Source organism: Zeus faber, assembly GCF_960531495.2.
Source record: "Zeus faber genome assembly, chromosome: 15".
In the NCBI taxonomy this organism is placed as follows: domain Eukaryota; kingdom Metazoa; phylum Chordata; class Actinopteri; order Zeiformes; family Zeidae; genus Zeus; species Zeus faber.
The window spans coordinates 24,609,491-24,633,694 of NC_137194.1; the positions used below are offsets into that span (position 1 = coordinate 24,609,491).

Consider the following 24,204-nt stretch of genomic DNA (forward strand, 5'->3'; position numbering starts at 1 on the left):
ACCACACTTCCTCTCTCGGCACCTATCATATGCTTTCTCTAGATCAACAAAGACACAGTACAACTCCCTCTGGCCTTCCCTGTACTTTTCCATCAGCATTCTTAAAGCAAACATTGCATCTGTAGTACTCTTTCCTGGCATGAAACCATACTGCTGCTCGCTGATCCACACCTCTCCTCTTAACCTAGCCTCCACTACCCTTTCCCATAGCTTCATGCTGTGGCTGATCAACTTTATCCCCCTGTAGTTACTACAGCTCTGTACGTCTCCCTTATTCTTTAAGATGTGTACCAGTACACTTCTTCTCCACTCCTCTGTGATCCTCAACCTTTCCAGGATGGTGATAAACAGTCTCGTTAAGAACGCCTCTGCCATCTCAGCTAAACATTTCCATGCTTCCCCAGGTACAGTATGTCATCTGGGCCAACTGCCTTTCCTCTCTTCATCTTCTTTAAGATGACAGTACCAGCGACAGTAGCCGGTGCCGAGAGGAGCTTTTTGGAGCTAAAATAAATTAAAACATACCTACGATCCACAACGTCCCAGGGGCGTCTCACTGGCCCTGCCATTTTCAGTGTGAATCACAAACGTGGAGCCAAGATCTCAAAGATTACAATTGCGAAGAATATCTTTTTCGTGAGAGTGGCCTGTATTTGTTTTATTTATTGTATATATTTTAGTAATGCCTAATTTAAATAATGTACATTTCATTTATTTTACATTATACACATTACATTATAATGTGTACATTATATTATTGTTTTATTTTTACATTATTGCTGCAGTATTTTTTTATGCTTACATCACTGAATGCACTTGTATACATAGTTGTGCCCTTATTCTTGTTTGTGTGCACAAACTATGAATATAATAAACACCATAATCATAATATTTACAGTAATAATACTATGGTTTCACCTCCACGGGGGGGGTATTGTGCGTGCGTGCGTGCGTGCATGCATGCGTGCATGCATGCATGTGTTTGGGGTTATTCTTTGCAGTTCAGAAGTCTTGATAGATTTTCCTGTAATCCATAAAAAATGTTTTCCATATCAGCAGAGCAATAGTTCAATTATTTATATAAGCATGAAATAGCCAAATAATATTATAAAACGCCATGTATCATATGTGGGCAAGTTTACACATAATAGCATACATTACTTTCTCTTTATTTATATTATAGCCTATGTATTATATTTGAAGTTCAGCCAATAGTATTTATGACTTGAAGGCTGCCAATTCAAGTAAATGGTATTTCCCAGTAGGAAGTACAGAGTTCCCAATTGTCCCCTATGACATGATCGCAGCATGACTAATGAAACTTAATAGCATGAGGTGATGCATAATGCATAAATTAAAAGGGCTTGGAGGCAGGTACATTGGGCTAAAGGTCATTCAAACTGAGATAAGATATATGAACCTCAGCCAAGAATTCACCAGCACCTTCCATGTGCCATTCATAGCCAAATGTAATCACAGATTTAAACTGTGTGTGCCAGTTTTATTGTACAGTATGTCAATCAAACAGGCCTATAATTATATAGATAGTAAATATATGTCCAACAGGTGCACCCTCAGAATTTAGGATTTTGTGTTGGATCTATCTTTGGATTGTCCTTACTTCCCTGGGTGGTAGGCATGGAACGCATAATATGAAATATAAATAACATTACAACTTTCAAGTCAATTGTTATTGGCATGTCACCCAAACCAGCCATTTGTAAATTGCCATTATTGTTGTGTAATGAGTCCTGTAGTCAACGCAGTCGCCGCAATCTTCTAGAAGCACAGAGACATATTCCAAAAAGCAGGTGGAGAGCACTTTATTGCAACGGCACAAAATTTCATCATTGGCTTAATCTGCATACAGTATGTAAATCATTAGCACATGACTAGACGATACAGAGGGGGGCCGCTGCCACACAACGTGCTGCTTAGGAAATATGTAACACTCGCAGCTAAGGCCTAGATTAGACAGCCAGGCCGCCATGTTCAGTCTTTCTTTAAACTTCATTTAAAACTATTTGTCATACAAAACCACTGGCAATGCTTGCCCGTGGATCAGCATTCTGCCTAACAAAATACAGGGTGTGTCTCGGTAGTGTGTTGCCCGTGGATCAGCATTCTGCCTAAGAAAATACAGGGTGTGTCTCGGTAGTGTGGTAGTAGATTAATGATACTGAAAAAAAAAAAAAAAAAAAAAGATAAGTTATCACAGGTTATAGAGTTGCGCGTCAATTCTGATAGAAAGTTTGCATCTGAAAAACAGATCACTGCAAGTTGTCACAACAAAATAAGATCCGGGGGCGGGGGGGGGGGTCACAATTTCATCGGGGCCTCACCACCCACCAAAATGGCATTCCACCGTTTCCAAGACGAGTGTCAAACTCCCAAGTGACGTGCGTTACCGCGGTTCCTATCGTTGTTCGACCAGCGTATGGCTTTAAATGGGGTTAAAAAGACGCAAGCGGGTAAGAAGGCAATACTCAAGCAGGTCAATTGCGAAGCTTTCAACACGTACAGCCTTGGGGATTCAATCATGTTTATTATATCCAGCAGACCGGTGCATGGTGGCGAACCACAAGTCTGGTAAGAAAATTCAGTCACGCACACACACGGGACAGAACTTTCTAAAAAAAAATAAAAAATAAAAAAAATATCCGTGATAGGTTGTCAGTGCGAATCGCTCCTCTACGGCTCATTACAATGTTCAATAACAGAAAACAAGACCTGTAGAACAGCAGCCCTGCAAGGAGGGACGTCCTGCTGTGTTTCAAACTAAGATGAGGCATTACACAATAACGACCTTCCACTAATTGACATGAAATTTCACTTTTGAATCATTTAACTCTACTTCTGTTCTGCATAAACTCAGGTTTTGTGTTTTTTTCCCCCCATTCGTGAGTTTAAATACAAACATGTGCTTTTCGTATTCTCATGTACATTTTTTTTCTTCACCATATCGAGTGCCAGCCTTGTAAAATGAACTGTATCATCAAGCATTTTCTCAAAAATTAATATCACTGCTATTAACTCATTGGTACTTGTTTTTCCTCACCATTACCATGCACAAGCAACATTTCACAAAGAAAAAAAAGTAAAAGTAAAGCACAATTCAAAAACTTTGTTTTTAAAAATCAAGAACATGGAGGTTTTTCCGGTTATGGCCCATAATTTTATAAAAGGAAGAATATTATGGAAAATAAAAAGATAGATAAGATACAGTATCTGAGTCACTTTGACAAAAACAAAACAAATTCTCATTGATGGATAAAATATTGACCATGAAATTAGTGGAACTATTGACTCTAGCCTCTTATTGAATCAAGTGCAGACTCTTCTTGTTTCTCTCCAAGTCACCGGGTATGAAGTCACCTGGAAGAGATTAAAAACAAATAAAAATTAAAAAGGAAGATTTGCACTACAGAAATAACATTGAATCCACCCCTGATCATTTAACTTGCTTCTATTATAATCAAGTTAATATTCATTTGGAAGTAAGCTTTTGTTTACTTTCATATTTTAACAGGAAATTGAATGGAGGTAGAAAACCTAAATAAAAGCAATGAGTAAAAGTTTGTGTTGATCCTTATTTTTGTGATTTTTTCGAGAGATAATTTTTTTTGTCATATACAAATTGACAAACAGATTTGAGGCACCATTTCATACATTTTAAGAGTGTAAATAAATTGCAACAATAGTATGCAAAGTAAATAACAAAATAATGAAGACAAAATTATACGTGACTGATTGACAATAGCACCAGTAAGTAGAAAAACCAACACATTACCAAATCTATTGGGTATTTCTTCAATCTCCCTCATTCTGTGCTTTCATAAACAGCAAAACATAACAATTTAAAGCCCATTTCGGTAGCAGGTGATCTTACGATCTACACACGTGACGCAAAACCGGAGGTGGAAAACTCCGGGGCTAAAATTCCAATCCTCTTTTCGTGTTTTTGCCCAAGCTTATGCCCTGATCCAGTTGACTCCATCGCCCTCTGAGTTGTTGCTAATAAGCAAATCCACCCCTTGACTCAAAATCCCGGAGTGGAATTCCCCCCCCAACCAAAATACTCACATGAAAATAAAAGAAAGAAACAAAACAGGCAGTGGGGTTAGTTTTCATTCCAGGCCCAGCAGCTCGACATCGAAGACAAGGGTGCTTCTGGGAGGGATGATGCCCGGGTGGCCCTTTTCCCCGTAAGCAAAGTCTGGAGAGCAGGTCAGCTTGGCCCTCTGACCCACGCTCATCTGCCAGAGATGGAGGAGGGTGACACAGACAAAAAAATAAAAAAATAAAAAGAGGAGGGGATAAGTCCAAAACCGGGTAAGACGACCCACAGTCTTCGATTTCTTTACACTTGGACATGGAACATTCGGGCTGCGAGAAGTGACGCGTCATCTCAGTGACTACTTTGTAAAGCATCTATTTACTGCAACAATCCACCACCCACCTCACGGTTCTCGTTTTTATTTTTGTCCTATATTCACACAAAAAATATCTGCCTCCGAAAATCTGCTCATGGGGCTTGTTACTGAAGGCTTTGCATATGACTATATTATGTAGTGCAGTTGCATGCAACTATAAAAAGTATATAATAATAAAATTTAATAATTATAAGGGTCCGCTCATAGACTAAACGTAGAAAGCTTAGATCAATGAAGGTGGTGATGTTAAGGCAATTACCCCCCCCCCCACATACATTTAGACACATATAGGCCTTTTCTCCCTCAAAATCCAATTCTTGACCCTTGCTTAAATTGGGAATTCATCCATCTGAGCATATGGGGTTACTTTAATAAAATTTTGTCTATTATTTATCATTATGGTTCAAACTGCGCACTTTCTGTCATAAACCTGTACATCTACTGGGGTGCGGTTTAATATGCGGCTCAGAGAGTACAAAATATAGTTCAAGGCAATTAAAATGTAATTGTAGAATTGTTACTCACAGTTAGGGTAGAAAAAAAAGGCCCTTAGTCCTCAATAGCATTTCTTACCGGCATATTTACCCTGTGAACTATTGTGTAAATATTTTGTTTAATTTTTATCTCTACTTTGACTTGCAATGTTCTGTAAACTTCCGCTGCTCTGAATCCCACCCCCCCCCCCCGGGTTTTCATAAAGTTATCTTATCCAATAGATGGGTAAGAGGAAAACACCCAAAAACTCAAGAGGGACAAGAAAGAAACCCTGAGAAGGTACAGTAGGTGAATGAGGGCTCCCCTTCCTCGCGCAGTTTGCTACACACAAGTCATAGAACACAAACAAATAGTCAATGCCAACTTTTTTTTCCCCAAAAGCCGCATGAAATGAACACTCTTGGAGACTGTCCCATCTTCTTTTAACGTGCAGAATTAAGAAGTTCAGACTCCTACCTGCACCACGCCCTCCTCCCAGCCTTTGATCACCTCCTGCTTGCCGATCTTGAACTTAAAGGGCTTGTTCCTGTCACGGGAGGAGTCGAATTGACGTCCGTCGGTAAAAGAACCTGGGGAGGGTTTGTGGGTTGAGATATGGGGGAAATTTAAAAGCAAAAGCACCAAAAACCTTAAAATATCCATTCATATTGAGGGGCAAAATAAGAAATATAAAAAAAATGGATGATGCTTTTTTTTTTTTATAGCCTATAAAACCAGTGGTCATAGCATTTTTTGAACAAAGCCATGAAAAACATATATAAACACTGCAGCTGGTGTGAGGACGGTCTTCCCCGCTGGGTGTGTATATCGAGAGCTCAAATGAGGGGATACCAAAGATCTCCAAAATAGCCTCTGCAGCTGTCTCCGGGGCCGCTCCGACAGCCAGAGATACGGGAGGCAGGCAAGCATCCGTCCACAGAACGACACTCCCGCTCCCGGGTTATTTACGACCGCATCATTATGGTTATTAGCGCTAATCAGACAGCGTGGGTGTGTGCTGATGCAGATTCTATTCATTTTTTTGTCGATGTCTAAGTGCATTTGCCCGTATTTGTAACATTGACTCTTACTTTTTTATATTCGATTCTTATTTTATTTTAAAAAATGTATTTCCTCCTTATATTTGCCTTGTTATTTTATCTTTTTATGCCCACTATGTAGTTGTTGCCTGTCATGCCCCAAGAATTTCATTGTACCGAATGACCTTGTGTTGTACTGTACACATGACAAATAAAACACTTAACTTTGACATCCTGCTTTTCCTTCAAAAATAAAAATAAAAAAACTGAAGCAAGCTGGGGCATGGCAAGTAATTGAGCATTATGCATTAGTGACGCCATGGCAACTAGTAGTAAACAAAACCCATTCAGTCCAACGCTAGGCTATGAGATAGCACCTATAATAGTGATAAATTAAAAAACAAATTGGGTACTATCGATAGCTTACTGAACACACTTGGCTTCAAACAACGTAAGCCACTCTGCAACAAAATAGGAGGACATTGTTTGTGTGTGGGGGAAAAAACAGGCTTTATTTCATCGATGCATGGGCGTGCCAGCTCCAATAACCACAGTATCGCCTGATCAAGAGCTCAAAATGTTGAACTTTCAGCACTCAATCAAAACGGTGCGGTGGGAGGTGTGTCAGCAACGTATCACAGCAGTTATCGCTGCATTTATAGGATTACTTATAGCGACTCCAGTCCCAGACCTGTGTCAAGACGCCGCGCCACGGCTGTATTTGGACGCCCTGGGATTATTAAAGTATTTCTGATTCTGATTATAAATGACTGCATTATTGAATTATCGATTACGGCTTAAAGGTTGCTATTTAAAGCCATTTGCAGACTCAGCAGCCAACAAAGCTTTTCCGTTTCCTCAAATAAAAGCCACCAAAAGTTGGGACATTTTTCCCCGGACAGAAAAAAGATCACCAGCACTCAATTCCTAAAAGTAGAAGCATTTGAAGAAATAAACACAGCTAATGCGTATGTATCCATGTATATCCTGTTCCAAATAACAGGAGATATTCATTTTTTTATTTTTTCCCCCCCTGGCTTCTTTGTATGCTGTGAGGAAGGCAGACAGAGGGGATATCCTGTGGTTTGGTCCCAAAAAAAAAAAAAAAAACACCCCACGCAAGCAGATCCTTCCCACGGCTAAAAAAACACTACGCCGTGGCCCGGGCTTAAATTTCAAGTTACATAATCTTAAAACCAAAGAGGCTTGTGTTACAGACGGAGTTCAGCAGACAGCCCCGACCTAAACCCGACACTGGGTCCCACCTTTTATTCCACTCCACTGCTGTTTGGGATGTCGGTCGGTGTACTACGATCGTAATACGATGGAAGCCGTCGACCAGACGACTATAATCCTATTATTTTTCAAGTCAACCCCCTTCCCTCCCTCCTCCTCCCACCACCACCACCACCCACACCCACCACCACCCACCCTGCAACCCCAACAAAGACTGGAGAGGATTCCAGCCCCTTGATGTCTAGTGTTGCCTGTCTGTAGGTCTGTCTGGACCCCGGGATGAACCCTGCAGGGGTGGAGGGTGGAGCGTGGGGGTCCGTTTTTCCGGTCCAGACTCATTCGGTTACAACCCCCCCCCCTCCCCTTCTCCCAAATCACATATTCAGACGGACGCGTTTCGTGCTTTTCAACGTTTCAGACGCGCGTTTAAATACGTTGAACGTCATGTGGGTTCACCGTATCCGCACACTGACGCGTTACTAGTACGCGGCCTGTGAAAATCTCTCTCTCTCTCTCTCTCACACACACTATTCTTTTTTTTTTTTTTTTTTTACATTTGCTCTTATTCAACACTCACCGATATAATGCACCACGCACGTCTGCCCTTTTTTGGGGAAAGTCCTTCCTGCAGCAGGGGGGGAGAAAAGACAAAAACAAAACAGGAAAAGGGCGCTTGATACAACCGGAATACATACGAGGCGAGGCGCGGCGCTCCGGAGCTACGCTGCGTTAGCCGCGGGGACCGAAGCGCGAAAGAGAGCACTCTTTTATTTTTATATATTTTTTTTAATTTAATCCGCCGCCTTACCGTCTCCCGGGCTCACTGACTCGACTTCGACTCCCATTTTACGTCCGGTTGTGGCTGCGTCCGTCGGCCTGCCGCTGTCTGGATGCTCAGCTGTCCGTCTGCTGCGGCGGTGCGAGGCGGGCTGGCGGGGCTGGCTGGCTGGGGAGGGGGGGGGGGGGGGGGGGGGGGCGTTGCCAGATCCTGTCAGAAAAGATAAGCGAAATCAGCCCGGAAAGTAACACAGCGCAGCCTAGCTCCACCTACTGTCATAAGGACCCAGTGCCGCGGCATCGTTAGCGCTCTTACAGTTAGAAGTGTGACTGTGTGGACGTTGTTTGGCCTCTTTATTCAAATGCAAATGTGTTTTTCAATTGGGAATTCAACGTGCAATTTGGTCATGCAATTTGAAAATGCATTCTGCAATTGGCAATGCAATATGCAAAGTGGCAAAGTATTATATGCCCAAGAGGAAAAATGTTGTATCTTTTCCATACTAAATCTTTAGTATATAAAGTGTGTTTAAAGTAAAATTTCTAGACCATGTACTTCTTATATTTCAGTCTTTGGGTATATCTTTTTGGTAATTCTTATTTTTATGTAACAATTTCATTTATTTACTATACTACCTATGCCACCCGTCCATATTGGGGTTATTTTCGTTGTCAAAAGTAACCAAAAATATATTCGATTTCTTTAAAAAAAAAAACACATCTCGAATACAACTTGTGACACACCGGGTTAATGTTCTTCAAGGGTTCCTCTTTACCCCTTTGAATAATGTGATTTAGGAAAACAATAATTTAAAAACTGGATCTTTTTTTATATGCATTAAATGTCCACTTTTCATAATATGGCTGATGGCAAATGACACGTAACAGTATAAATAATACTTTGTTGTTGGAGTCACGAGAAAACAGACATACTTTTATTCATTTGATATTGCCAATGAGACGTCTGTGTGTGCTCAAAACACATCCAGTTCTATGGTAAAAATATATATATATATTTCACTGTTTTAAACCACAGTTCAACTGTTTCGTAAATGTGTATGTATAACCAAATGGGTTGATAAATCGCCGTCATTTGGCACAGGGACATTAACAAACCGAGTCAGATGTAATCATTTTATCCCAATTCCACTGGAACCCATTAAAGCCCCAAAAGACGCATAATCCAAAAGAAAAAAGAAAAACCGGCGACGCTCTCAATTCATTTCTGCGCTGCTTCATAATAAGTCCAAAGGCGCTGATAATAACCAGACATGGCAACCACGGTATGCAGGCAGCCAAGAACGCTTACCACGTGACCTGTACGTGACGTACGTTTACGTCCCTAAAAGCGTGTGTGCGTGTATGCGTCACACGTCAGACTGTTATTGTCCATTTAAAACACACACACGCACGCACGCACGCACGCACGCACACACACACACACATACACACACACACACACACACACACACACACACACACACACACACACACACACACACACACACAGCGTATAGTAGAAGTAGTTAGTACAGCTCGGTCCACAAGTTCCAAGGCTCTATTCTGTCAAAAAGGTTAAATGTCTCTATTATGAAGTGTTATATTAATAAATATTAGATTTCTTAAGCACATCACCAGACAGACAGACACACAGAGAGTTAGAGATGTAAAATGATGCAATCTTTTGCTAATAAGAATGGGACATCGTGCTTACCTCGCTTTCTTTTGACTTCCCATGTGACCAAACAGGATCAAGTTATTCAGTCTTGTAGTATCTTTGCTGAAACGTCAAACTCGCGTAACAAAGCGATGTTCAGCTTTCACACCTTTTGTGAGATCCGCCGGTGGCGGTTGCCACAGAGAGTGTATGACCAGCCGGGCCCCAGAGATCTCTCTCTCTCTCTCACTCCTGAAAAAGACCCCTTTCTTCCTTTCTCTTCTTTCTCTCGCTCTTAAAACGTTGTACCAGTACTTAATACTCATCAGGAGGGGGGAGTAGTGGTAGTCGAATAGTCGAAGTAGTCGAATCAATTGTCTTAGTCTCCTCAGTCCAGCCATCCAGTCCACATTAAAATGAACCACCAATAGATGGACAGACAGACAGACAGACAGACAGACAGACGACACTCCCGCAGATCTCTCTGTATCTGCTCTTGCTTTTCATTGATGGGGTAGAAGCATAAGATGAATACCCCCCCCCCCCCACGCCCCCCATCAGTGATCAAGACAGGGGACAGCAAGCAGCAGCAAGCTGTGATGCACTTTGTGTTCTGACACCTTTCTATCATAGCAGCATTAACTTTTTCACCAATTTGTGCTGCAGTAGCTCTTCTGTGGGATTGAACCAGACGGACTAGACTTCGCTTCCCACGCGCAGCAATGAGCCCATGGGTGCCCATGACCCTGTCGCCGGTTCACTGGTTGTCCTTCCTTGGACCACTGTTGGTAGGTACTAACCACTACATACCCGGAAGACACCACACAAGACCTGCTGTGTTGGACACGCTCTAACTCAGTCGTCTAGCCATCACAATTTGGTCCTTGTCAAACACATCAACTTCAAGAACTGACTGTTCACTTGCTGCCTTATATATCCCACCGCTTGACAGGTGCCATTGGAACAAGATGAGAAATGTTTGGCTTCCTTTTCGAAGTATCTCAAGATTTGGATGAGGTGAAACCCTTCTTGAGTAGATTCAACTTCTGTACACATCTCGATCAACTCGACATGGCCATCCCTCGTCCCCGCTATTTACACCAGCAATTGAACCTCTTACCATGGCCGCAAGGGCGCAATCAGATTTATCAGGCATCTGCGATAGATCATCGCATGTCTTTATATGCGGATGATGTCTGTGTTTTTCCTGAAAATGTAAAACATTTGCATTCCCCTGCTGGTGAGTTTATCAAAAAATGTTGGGGGCTTATCCGGATATAAAATGAGTATTTTGTATTTTTTGTATTTAGTAGTAATGTTTTTGAATGAAGAAGACCCCATAGATAATACTCCCTTCACGACAACTAAAGAAGGTTTTAGTTACCTAGCTGTTAAAATCACTCCCAAAGTCATTGAAATAGTCCCAATATATTATGATCCGCTGGTAGACAGAGTTACAGAAGCACTCAATCCCTGGTCCAAAATGTCTATATCGATGATCGGACGAGTAGATATACTAAAAAAATTCATATTATTTTCAAAACACCCCCATTCCCACTACTAAACATGTTTTATGACAAGCTTAACAAATGATTTGGTCAATTCCTCTGGAATAATAAGAAAACTTGACTTTGCTTCACTACATCTACCCTATGAGGGGGGGCTTCAACTCCCCAATTCTATATTACAGTATATATGGTATTACATAGCTGCCCAGCTGACATCAGTAACATTTTATTTCTCTTCTACAGCGCCCCGAAACTTGGGTAAGTGTTGAGCAAAAATCTATTCCAGATCTACCTAACCTCTACCTTTCAAACTACTTTTTAAAACCTCAATTTACTATGATTTGGTGTAACGAGCAGCTTAGACCCGATACAGATGATGGAGGATTCAGATCACTGAATGAGAAAGGTGTTTGGAAAACAAGAGACCTTTAATGTAGAAGGAGGTTTGCCTCCTTATGATCAATTGAGTCCGAGGTATCAAATCCCTAGAAAACATTTCTTTAAATGTTTACAGTCGAAAAGCTACGCAACGTCTTTTACCGCATTCCTCATCCATGCAATTGTCAGTGAATTTGGGAATAAAGAGAGGAGTGATGCGAGATGCAACTTGTGGTAGTGTTTTTAATGATCGTTTGCATTCAGGTGACGACCAAGGACTGCTTTGCAGCCGATCAGGTAAGAGCTGTTTGCAGAGCTGTGCCGCTGTAACCCCGAGCTCCCTGTCACTTAATTCAACTAATCAATACTTCCAAACATAGCACAATCACCCGAACAGCGGGGGGAGATATTACTACATTGGAAGAAATCATTTCTCAGAATAGAATTACACAAGAAGAGGGGCCCAAGAAAGGATCCCTGGGGGACACCACGTGACCCAGGAGCGCATAATGAGACACATTCACCACCGGCAATGCTGAGGAATTTCTGCGGTGAACGAGAAAGAGAAGTCTCTAGTGAAGTACTTCAAAAGAAGAGCGGAAAACACAGCACGCACCTGAGGAAACGACCGACCACTCTGTGTCAAAACCAATGTGCGGCGTTCAAACAGAAATGCCTTGGTTTGGAATTTATGAAGGCTTTGAAACTACGCCAGAGGCCTTGTTCAACAGCGGAATCAAGCTAAAGCAAAAAAAAGACCTTAAAAAAAACCAAAAAAACTCAAAAGAGCAGTTCTAAGTCTCGGGGGAGGCTGGAGTGTGGAGAGGACACTTACGTACCGTACCGTACCTGGGATGGAAAGATCAGGCTTCTAGGTGCAGTCACACCGCCGGCAAAGCGACAGGCTGCAATGCATTCCAAACGGAGCTCGGCATCATCCGGCTGCAAGGGGCCGAGCTACGGCCGGCAACGAGCTCACGGCTTCACGGCAACAAGGACAGTTGAGCAGATTTCAACTTTGTGCAAATGAGCACTTATGGGTGATGGCCAACAGGATGGGAGACGCGTGATCCTCTGAAAATGGAGGCCGCATCACTGTTCATTCTCCAACAAGGACAATTCTTTATTGGACGGATGGCAGGACTAGTTATGTCATTTTTTTCAAGAGGTTATTTATTTTGCTAAGTAAGCATCTACACCCTATTGATAAAATAAAACAAAAAAATACACAGGGTACCATGCATCTATGTAATGTATGTAATGTATGTATAATGTATATTGTAGCTTGAATGTTATTCTCCCTTGTAAGTCGCTTTGGATAAAAGCGTCTGCTAAATGACTAAATGTAAATGTAATATTAATTATAGAAAGGTAGAGAGGTTTGAAATGTTTGACACGCCCACAAAGAGACCTGGGGCACAGAGACCTGGTGACAAGACGAGAGCCACTTGGCTTCACGCTGCCACCACGCCACCGGCGGTGTGGCCCTCGCATGACTAGGTGCAGGCAACTTGCTTTAGCGTCAAGGTGGAAACTCCATGAGCCAATACAACTAACCAGGGAATTAGTTGCGTTGCCCCTAGTGCAGCCCCTAAAATGAATGTATTCTGAGAGCAACTCTCGCTTTTATTGTCCTCCCATAAATTTGAAAATCCATTTGAAACCATATCGAGGGCGCCCCGCCACATGCGCACTCGGCTACATGGGTGAGTGTCAGTTGCGGTATGGCGCCTTTGTGTGGGGCATTGGGGCCCCCGCCGACTCGATCCAGGCGGGGTGTCGGTCTGTCGGCCACGTGGCCCGGTTCCCCTATATGCGTCTCATGCCTGCACATTGGGGTGGGTTGTATTGTATGTGTGTGCCTCAGTTGTGCAGGGCGCTTTGTGCTCCCTGGGACTGATTTGTACACCTCTGAGTCAGGCTTCTCTGTGGGTTGAGGGGTCTTCTGTGGCTGCGGTGCTTTTTTGAGGGGTGGGGTGTCGATACGGCTGCAGGACTAGTGAGTTGATGGGGAGGTCTTTTCCGCTGCTTGGAGGCGCTACAATATAGTTCTGACCCCACACACCGCAACTAACTGGGCCCGTGCATTCACCGGTGGAGTAATCACAGGAAGACACCACCAGCATGTTCCCCGAAACTGATTACATCCTTTTTCCTCCTTCTCCCTTCTCCTTTACTGCCATAGCCCTCACAGGAAGAGACCACATGCCATAATTGCTGTTCCAATTTTCGTCTACTTAATCACGTTTTGTCAAATATATGTTGTCTGATGTTTCTGTTTGTCGGCCTCACCTGTGGATTCTCCCCCTCTTAGAGAAGTAATGATGATTAGTTGTTTAAAGACCAAAACATGGTAAGATGGTTCTCCAAAGGGGGATTGGTGGTGGTACTGAATAATAAAAAAAACCTGTGCTCTTGTCATCCCAAAGGTCATCCACAGCACAGTTATTGCAAGCGATTCTTTATTATTGATAAAGAGTGGCATTGCAGGTTGAGAATTTGAACTCCACTTGCAGATTAACTGTCTTGGATGCAATAACATACAAATACCCTGTGACGTATGCCAAGCCTGCAGACAGCACAGGTTTAAGACAAAGAAAACCATATCAAAAAGAGTGATCAAAGTTTATCTTGGGTCAAGCAAGGTTTGAGGCATGAGGAAGTATATGCACCTCTATTGGGGTTTGGCTTCCTTTGCCCCAGCGAGCCTTCTCTTGCATTTGAAGCCACAATTTGGTTTTGTCAATATTTGCTATCAAAATTGAGTGCGATTGTTTGCACATTTAAAGTGTCAAAAGATTCGCCATGCGTCTTGGAAAATACCATGATTAAAACGTGCATAAAACATCTCCCATCTCTTAAATCGAATATTTCCTGGGACACCTTATACGTCAACGGGCCATCCTCTTGAAGACGACTTAATTATGTTATATTCTTACACTAACTGGCGCTGCTTTATAATATTCTCTTATTTATTGTGTAGTTGACAAATGTAATCTTTGCATGGTGTCCATGGAAGGGCCACTCTTGCATTTGGTGGCAAATTTAATTTAGACACATGACCTCAAAACTTGTCTTTTAGATGTTTAGTCCTCAATTGTCTTTCTGCTCCAACTTCTGCTTAGTTGTGACTATACAGGCACTTAAAACATTTTAAATGGTCAACTCTTAAACTCTGTAATTTGGACACCGATTGCGACACGAAAGCCTCTCGCCAATAAGGGAAAACAGGAGACGGGTCATTCTTTATACACCAAACATAAAATGGATTTATTCTTGCGGAGGTCCAAACACGTTTCCCATCTTTCCCCAGGATGCATAGTAGAGATCTGTTTGAGAGGAATTTAACTGCCACTATTTCAACCAGCGTTATACAATCCAAGCGTTATTGTTGTTGTTTTTTTTTGACAAACTGTTGGTTTTATTTAGTTTTTTTTTTCAGGTTAGGAATTCAATGTATCACTATAGAAAAAAATGAAAACAAAACAAAAGTTCAGAAATTAGAAGTCCATTCATAAGTCTATAAGGTTCTCCTCCGTCAGAAGGGGCGGCGGCATCACTCAGGGCTGCACTTTACTCAGCCACACCAGCCACCGGGGGAGGGGCGGGCGGGTGAGTGGCTGGGTGTGTTGGGGTCATCCTACCCCACACCCCCCCCCCCCCCGGCCCTGCCCCCTGTTACTTTAGCCGCTGGACGATGACAGCGTTGAGGAGGTTGGCCTCGTGCAGCGTCTGGCTCTCGTCCGTCAGCTCTTTGTTGGGGAAGGTCGTCATGAGAACAAACTCTCTGGCTGCCATGGCGGGCCGCGCCCCCACCACGAACTGGCGCAAGTCAGACACCCTGAGGGAGCAAAAGGGTACGTTGTCAAACACGGCACGGAGCAAACCCAAATAAGGGTTTACACCGTGCCAATTTGAGAATTTTACTTTTAATTTTGAGTGATTATATTTATTTTCTTTAACATGGTAAGAGATAGCTTTTTTTAACGCTTTAATTGAACTATTCCATAATAAAACTCCCAATATTCTTGTTTGATTGAAAAAAAAAAAAGGAGTAAAACGAGCAAATAATGTACATCTACATCTCAATTTTATGATATTGTCCAGGCCGTATTAGAAACCCAAATGTAAAAATGAGGAACCAAATACATTTTCTCTGAATATGAAAGCTGATGTTGGATCAGTTCTCCGTCAATGTCAAGAATTGTCTGCAAAGCAGTTCTGAAATCTCTAGATTACACATGTTGCCTCCCAAAGCCGTAGTCCACAAACTGCTGGAAGCAGTTAGAATCAAACTGGACTCAACCCAACAAAGATGGGGTGTAAAAGTGCCAGTGCTCACCTGTGAGTGTGGTTGAACTTGTGCACCAGCCTGCCGCCATCGGCCAATCGGATTTGGATGTTGGTGACGGGCTGGGAGGAGTCAAGAGTGACTGACGCACTGGCCTGGGCCTCGCTGGCCACCTGGTCTTCGGAGCCTGCGGGGGCCGTGACCAGCTCTGGGGTGGCACTGTGGCGAGGGGTAGATGTTGAGTACTGAGAACAAATGCGCTATTCCCCGCCCATAATGAAACTTGAAAAGGTGGAGATGGGAGAGATGTACTTTTCTTCAAAACCAAAACAAACAAAAATATAAAAAAAGGAAAAACTTTAAAACAGTTCTGAACATGCAACCACTATCCCTCTGGGACTGAGGCCGCACACATATGGCTGCATTGCAGTCTGACCGGAGTTTCACACGGCGCCGGTGAGACTGGTCGAATAGGCATTGCTGCCGACACATTTGCGGTTACCGGTGATAACAACAAGCGTGACTTCCCTTCACCGCTGACATGCTCACCTGCCCAGCTTCTGCCCTTCGCCTCCGAAGGCCCTGAAGGCCATCTTGGGTTTGGAGAACTCCTCGTCCCGATGGTCCTCCATGTCCAGGTTGACCTGACCCCCCCGGGAACGCTGCCTCAGCTCCAGAGGAATCTCTCTATGAAGGATCAAAGCGTTAGGGAAAATAAATAAGCATATATCCAACGCAATGATGTTACAAAAAAAAAAAAAAAAAAGCCATTGTGTAGAAATCATCCTCCTTTGACTTTGCCTCACCCCCGGCGAATAGAGTCGAGGAAGATGGCGTTTCCAGGGTCACTGTAGTTTCTGAGTTCACCGTCATCCAGACTGAAGCCTGTTTTCCACAGCTTCAGCACCACGTGTACCTAACACGCACACACACACACACACACACACACACATACATACACATCACACCTCCGAAATACCCAGCTTGCGCCATTTGCCATCTGCTCAATTGCTGATATTGGGAATATTCTTACATTGAGACCAGCATGCTACAGTAAAAACTAAGGCAGAGCAGTTTACAAATCAGGGTTGAAAATTTAAATTACATTCGCTACTTGTAAAGGAGAGACGATGAAAACTACCACTTACATCCTGCTGGTTGCTGGAGGATCTCCTCTCTCCGGCGACATAGGTGGACTCCTCCTCGGGGGCTGCTCCCAGCCTGTACCCTCCACCCACAAAGGGCTGAGGGGACAAATAGAGACATTCACTGAGAGGCATTGGGCTGAAGCTCTGAAGAACAAAAGGGGCTCAATGGTTTTGGTCTTTTTATCTGAAAGAAAATAGAGAATGAGACAACCCCCCCCCCAGACCGAAATCTACTGTTCAGATTGGCTCGGCTTACCTTGGATCTGCTCGGCTCTCCCGGGCCCCGCTCATTCCGGTCAAGTGGCACCGCACCGTGCTCCTTGGCCCCCTTGAACAGGTCCTCCACCACTTCGTTGGAGCTCTTCTTCTTGGGCGGCCCAACAATCTGCTGCCCACTGCGCTCGGATCCACCAGCAAAAAATCTGGGCAGGAGAGAGACGGATCCATACTCTAAAACCATGGCAGTCAGTTGTACTAAAGCTGGGATAATACCTTCTGAAATAAACAATCGCACAAGTGATTTTTTGCCTGTAGTGTTACAGATTATTAGAAACAGGTCTGATTTAGTTGATGTACTTCTCTATTTGTGGGAAACTAAAAATCTGTTGCGTTAAGGGGTGGGAATCCCAATATAATATTATTGCGATACTTGGGTTCCGATACGATAATATTGCGATTCTTTGTTTTGCAAGACACCAAGTTAGGGGTGTGGAATATGACGATATTCGATCGTGAACGATCTGCCTTCACAGAGATTGTAAGTATCTTGCTACAGTGCACATTCTATCAGTTGCAGTTCTATGGCTCCTATATGAAATCAAACTATTTGCTTGTCTGTGATTTGTGAACAAGGAGGTGCCAGAACACTGTCAATCCGGTGGGTCGGTGGAGAGAAAGACGAAAAAGAGAGAAAACAAACACGGAACGTATGCACAGAGCACATACAAAGTTGGTGGTGGGGGTTGTTAAATAAGTTAATACATTTTAATCTTAAATAATACATTTTAATCTTAAATAAAACACACTATTTATATTCATTTTGTTTGGAGAAAAGTGAACGCAGACGCGCAGCGGAAAAAATATGTAGTGATGTGTTAGCTCTGGCGGCTTTTACCAAGGGAGCCAGCTCCCATCTCAGAGCAGATTTATTATTATGTTTATTTTTTTATTTATTTGTTAATTAATACAAGAAAGAATAATAGGATGATCCTACAATGTATTTGTTGAATATGATCCAGAATCATCTTACTTTGGTAATAACATTAAGAGTCAAGAACGGTGAGACCTGTATTGCGCTGATCGCAATACTATGCTGTATAGCTTTTTCCCCTCAGCTCACTACAGATTCAGAACTCTTGGGGTAGATGAAATATGTGGACAAATGTGGGCTAATCCCAACCAGTTGTAAATGGGAAAGTTGTTGTGCACATCAAAGGCAATTGCATGAATACCCTGACCCCTCTATAAATGTATCATATCGCAAATGGAAACGTAACAGAAGATGAGCTAGAAACAAGGAGACCCTGAAGAAACTCTGACACACTCTGCAGTTTGATTGTTTGGTATTAAAGCAACACTAGGTAACTTTTTTACCTTAGAATAACATCTTCAAAATCATGTTGATGGCACACTGAATTGTAATATGGGGAATGGCACCTCTTTCATTCCAACCCACCCCCCGAACGCCTGTTTTTGCGCTATGTAATTTTGATGTTGGGGTACGAAACCGCAGGAAAAGTCTGTTACGTTTTAGGCACTTCGTCACTTCCTTAATGTTTGGCTCCGGTAATTACCGTTTTTTTGGTAAATTTTATATACACTACTCACAAAAAGTTAGGGATATTCGGCTTTTGGGTGAAATTTCTGGATGAAGCTAAAATGCACTGTAACCTTTACAGGTGAACTTAATTTGACCTTCTCTAAACTTTTGAATGCACTTGTCCAACTGCTCAATGTTTCAGTACTTTTTGCACAACTTGCTGCTCCCCAACAAGGAGCTGAACGGCAAAATCCACAACAGGTGTTTGATCCATGAATCGCCAAATACATTTCCTGGTTCAATTAGAATTGGTATTTAAACAGTCCTCTTCATCATGCTGTTCACATTTTGACATCATGAGACCAAGACTACACCTAACAATTGATCAACAGTACGTCACCACTGCGAGGCTTCAAACAGGATGTTCTCAGAGGGAAGTGGCCACTGAGCTTAGAGTGTCACAGAGTGTCATCAGCAGGTTGCAACAGAGATACAGAGAGACTGGAAGAGTCACAGAAAGGCATAGAAGTGGACGTCCTTTGGCCACATCCCACACTGATGAGCATTTCATTGTGAACAGTGCCCTGCGGAACCGGATGATGAATGCCACTCAACTCCAGGCACATTTAAGGGAGGTGAGAGGCACCCAAGTGTCACGCCAGACCATTTGAAACCGTTTAAATCAGCGTGGTCTGTGTGCAAGACGACCTGCAATGGTACCTGACCACACCACCAGGCACAGCCATCATCGTCTTGCATGGGCCAGGAAGCATTGACGCCGGACGAGGGACCAGTGGCCTCAGCGCTATTCTCTTGTGAAAGTCGATTCACGTTGAGCAGAAATGATGGCCGCCAACGATGTTGGAGACGTCAAGGAGAGCGCTATGCATCAGCCACTGTTGTCACCAGAAGAGCCTTTGGTGGTGGTGGTGTTACAGTGTGGGCAGGTGTGTCTAGTCAATACAGAACTGGGCTACACTTTGTGAATGGTACAGTGACAAGCCCATATTACCTGAATAACATCATTAATACAGTCATTGTGCCCCTGCCTGAACAACACAGCCCTAATTTCATCTTCATGGACGACAATGCTCCAGCTCCTCGAGGTCGCATCATTAGGGAACGGCTGCTGGAGACTGGGGTACCTTAAATGGAGTGGCCTGCACTTTCTCCAGACCTGAATCCCATAGAAAACCTATGGGATCAACTGAGTCGCCGTGTAGAGGCTCATAACTCTGTACCCCAGAACCTCAATAACCTGAGGGCCGCCCTTCAAGAAGAGTGGGGGTCCATGCCTCAGCAGACAATAAGTCGACTTGTGAACAGCATGAGACATCGTTGTCAAGCTGTAATTGATGCTCAAGGGCACATGACAAGTTATTGAGACATTGACATTTTTTGTTGTGGTAAACCCGCCACTGTTGTCGGCTTTTGTTTCAATAAATTGTTTGAGATGAGGAAATCACCATTGCATACTTCTGCTTAAATGCCCTACTTTCTGATTTAATATCACTGTAGCGTGAACTTTTTACATTTTCCATAAATTTCACGCGAAAGCCAAATATCCCTAACTTTTTGTGAGTAGTGTATGTAAAAAAACCTCCTCCAAACGCTGATGAGACAGGCCAGTGGTGTGCCCGGCCTCGCACCTCGGCCCTCACTTTCATTGCGCCACAAGGTTTGTTTCACCCCCTGACCCACGCGTGCGAGCCGATCTGCCAGGCCGAGCACATCTGGTACCTACACCGGTAGTAGGTGGCCGATCCCCGCGCTCTCTCTCCCCGTGAGAGAGGCTCCGGGAGGAGTGCTCGCTGAAGCGGCGAGGTCTGTGCAAGGGCCGCTGTATCCTAGGTGTAGATTATATTTGCGTTTGTAACATAGACTGTAATTGAAAATTGAAAATATTGTGGATAAATTTGTCTGGTGAAATAAATTATTTTCAGACACTGAAATGAGATTTAAGAGTCGTGTAAAAGTGGAATTGCACTCAGAAACTCTCGGGACGTCAAATCACAAATGCCAAAAGTTACATAGTTCTGCTCTAAATAGGATGTTATTTATGCAGTGGTGTAATGGAAACTTATATGATATTGCATTTCTAACCGCTTTGTGATTTCTGAGAAAAAGTAAATAAAAATGAAATTGTATTAAATTTGTGTGTTCAATGAAGAAGGGGTTTTCATGATATACAGACACAACAGGTGAGCAGGTGTAAATGACTTCAGGCTTCACGGCTGAATGTTTACATTTTCCTCTACTGAGGTTTTTACATAGAAATATATTCTGGGAATGAGACCCAATGTGTTTGCATATCTGTGTGTAGCGCATGCACAAGTCCCTCCATGTGTTTAACTTCTATCATGGTGAAACAGTGTCTGGAAAGTGTTGGTGTCAGGAACAGCCTTTCTACTCATTATATAAGGTATCAGAGAAGCTTAAGTTTTTGGCCGATACCATGTTGATAACTGCCAGTTCTAGCACACTGTCCACTGCACTGGCAGAACTCTGCGCCAGACTTTGTTGACGCTGCAAAAAGCAAGTGCAGTGCTGGGTGAATAGAGTGTGACCAAAATAGCCTGGAGCTTTCTGGAAAAACACTGCACATTTTGAACACCCAAATGTTCCACAAAGGATCCAGAATACAGATGTATAGGCCTGCCCTAACTCACCTCTGGCCCTCCTCTTCGTCACTCTCATCTTCTGCCTCTTGCATCAGGTCTCTGAAGGAGGTCACTCTGGGCTGAACGCTGTGAACGAATCAAAATTCTAGAGTTCATACAGCTAGCTAGTTCATACATCATATAGTTCAGAAAAATCTTCATGCTATGTGAATAACCGAGAATCAGTTAGATATACCCGTATCAGTATGCTGATTAAACAGCATACTATATACATTAACAGTCAAAACAGCTTTAAAATGACATGCAATTTACCTTATTAGAATTGCCTATGAACTGCACACATGTGAAGACTAGGAAAACAAAATATAAACTTATAAAAGTAAAAAAACAAAGTGTTAATAGTTAATCCTAGATGGACCACTTTTAAGAATGAAACTGCAGCGTTAGTAGGAGTAAAAAGAGTTTGAGCGGCGTTTAGGTACCTTGGACCTGCGGACCGTGATACAGATGATCCACTCTCAGGCTGAGGAAGAGTCACTATGTCATCTTCAGCTCCGTCCTCAAAGTAACTAGCCAGCGCAAGCTGGAAGATCAAAAATAAATAGAAACATCAATCCCAGTATACCAGAATTATTAACAGAGAATTATGACGGCAGTAAGCGGGGAAGCCGATTGACCATGTTATATCTAATAAGTGTAATTATAAAGTAACATGTACTAACCGTTTTACATTTATTATTTCAGGGATTAATAGACTAATATAAATCACGTTGCACATAATCCAACCCTGTTCACACAGGGTACACATGTTTAGATTCTATTTTAAATATGAATGAAGACATGGACAATGTCCTATCTTTGACAGTGAATTGTTATTACAGCAGTTTACTGTTATGATTATTGAATATTTCAATTTGGGGGGGGGGGGGGGGGGGTTTATAGTATATTGCCAATTCTTCTATTTCGCCATTTTGACACATTTCTAACTCACGACAGCTCCCAGTTTTACACACACGTGCACACACACACACACACACACACACACACAGAAACTGGGGTCAATTCTGTCCCCTCACCCACAGTGCCGAATCCCACCATCCCGCATCTTGTCCAGGCGGTTTCTTAAAAAATAAATGTGCGGCAAAGAGGAGTGGAAGGGAGACGGGGCAAGAGGAGGGCGGAAATACGGCACAGGATAGACAGCGCCATATAAACCCGAGAGGAAATCCCGTCTTTGTGACGTCACAGATCTCAAATCGAGACGGACACCCATTTGTGGGGACGCATACAAACTATTAGGGGGAATTCCCCCACACAGCTGAGCTCCTACACGGTCTCCTAGCACTTTCATACACAAACAGGGCCAGTACACGCTTACAATTTCTCCAGGAACGGCCTTCTACTTTATTACTTTATTATTTATATAGCCTTGATGTGGATGCTCCAACACCGAATTTTCCCTGGGATGAATAATAAAGTATCTTATGACGCACCACGAACAACCACAGGAACATTCACCCAGAGTAACACGCAGGATGGTGCAGCGGTATTTTTAGTGGGACTACACAACATGGGCGTAGCTTCAGCGAACCTTAACGGTGGCTAACCTTAATCTACGCCTATATTTCCCAAAGGATGACAGCAGCCCCGCTACACGGGCCACCGCGAGGGTGACTTGCACAAATCACCGGCACGACCGGCTAACGTTAGCCACATGCTAGGGCTGTCCACACTGACACTTTCCGCGGTGCGCGTGTATACTTCGGGGTTTTTCCAACAAGCGACGCCGCAAAACCTCAACACGAATCGGGTTGTCGCCCACCTGCAAGTTCCAACCGGCGGACTCCAGGAAGAACCTGGCCCTCTCCTCGTCGGCATCAGTTACTGCGACGAACTGCCTCACTGAGTCCTCTTGGCTCGCCATTTTGATTTGCTCTCTCGACAAATGTTCCGGCTCCACCTGGGGAAACAAGGACACAACTCGATGGTTCCTATTTGGGAACAACGATCAAGCCACACATATCTCTATGTTAATATTTTATAAATATATAAATGTGTTTTTTTTTAAATAATAAAATATATTATTTCTATTCAATTTTGAATTTTATTTTGTATGCATATATTCTGTTAACTGAGTGTGTATATCTCCTCTGCCTAGTTCTTATCTGTTATCATAATAAACACAACCCTGTGTTGTAATAGATGGGTCGATAATGGCGTCCTACTGGTACCACAATTATTAAATAGTATAGTTAGATATAGGTATAGACAGTATAGAATTCCAGTTCCTATGGAAAAACATTGCGATTGTCTGTGATGAAATATGCCTGAAGGTTTTGTTTATTAAGACGTTATCAAAGTGTTCATACAGATCCACGGTTTTCAATGTGATGTAATGTTACGTACCAAGGTTCAAAAGCACAAACAATCATCTCAACATCATACGCCAAAGCTTTTTGGAATTCACGTTTTTAGATTATCAATAACAAATATGTTTTTTTATTCTATTCTAAAACGTCTGGGTGTGTCATGCGCTTGATAATTTAATGAAATCCTGATTGCTTGGTTTTAAAACCTTTTTTTCCCCCTCATTTGGTACTTTATTTTCTAAAACATGTCAAATACTATTTATTTATCTATCTATCTATCTATCTATCTATCTATCTATCTATCTATCTATCTATCTATCTATCTATCTATCTATCTATCTATCTATCTATCTATCTATCTATCTATCTATCTGTTTATTTATTTATAATAACAACAACAATAATAATAATAATAATAATAATAATAAAGATAATAATAGTTTTATTTGTTTTATATTGCTTGACTGCAAACATTTTTGTCACCATCAGATGGCAATGCGGTCAAAGGTTTAA

General features: G+C 42.7%; 2 protein-coding genes across 2 annotated transcripts in view; both read right to left on the reverse strand.

Moving 5' to 3' along the window:
- Positions 1–1,807: 1,807 nt before the first annotated feature.
- Positions 1,808–8,113, reverse strand: fkbp1ab (FKBP prolyl isomerase 1Ab). Its single transcript, XM_080014525.1, has 5 exons — positions 7,992–8,113; positions 7,761–7,808; positions 5,385–5,497; positions 4,084–4,256; positions 1,808–3,375 (listed from the first exon to the last, which is right to left on the reverse strand). Exons 1-4 carry the CDS (start codon positions 8,026–8,028, stop codon positions 4,128–4,130), a joined length of 327 nt encoding a protein of 108 aa, XP_079870651.1. The 5' UTR covers positions 8,029–8,113; the 3' UTR covers positions 1,808–3,375; positions 4,084–4,127.
- A 6,632-nt stretch (positions 8,114–14,745) lies between these two features.
- Positions 14,746–24,204, reverse strand: part of nsfl1c (NSFL1 (p97) cofactor (p47)) — a 30,092-nt gene continuing 20,633 nt past the window's right edge. The window contains exons 2-10 of the mRNA XM_080014565.1: positions 23,145–23,282; positions 21,805–21,905; positions 21,371–21,448; positions 17,199–17,364; positions 16,943–17,038; positions 16,601–16,710; positions 16,344–16,481; positions 15,846–16,013; positions 14,746–15,344 (exon numbers count right to left, since the gene is read on the reverse strand). Of these exons, the coding sequence (XP_079870691.1) occupies positions 15,182–15,344; positions 15,846–16,013; positions 16,344–16,481; positions 16,601–16,710; positions 16,943–17,038; positions 17,199–17,364; positions 21,371–21,448; positions 21,805–21,905; positions 23,145–23,246 (1,122 nt within the window). The 5' untranslated portion in view covers positions 23,247–23,282 and the 3' untranslated portion in view covers positions 14,746–15,181. The remainder of the gene's footprint in view (positions 15,345–15,845; positions 16,014–16,343; positions 16,482–16,600; positions 16,711–16,942; positions 17,039–17,198; positions 17,365–21,370; positions 21,449–21,804; positions 21,906–23,144; positions 23,283–24,204) is intronic.

Excerpts from the sequence above, each read along its gene's own strand:
- fkbp1ab (XM_080014525.1), bottom strand. The coding sequence starts at position 8,028 with ATGGGAGTCGAAGTCGAGTCAGTGAGCCCGGGAGACG. Across the intron at positions 7,809-7,991 it reads GTCAGTGAGCCCGGGAGACG|GAAGGACTTTCCCCAAAAAA; the intron begins GTAAGGCGGCGG and ends CCCCTGCTGCAG. Across the intron at positions 4,257-5,384 it reads GGGAGGAGGGCGTGGTGCAG|ATGAGCGTGGGTCAGAGGGC; the intron begins GTAGGAGTCTGA and ends CATCTCTGGCAG.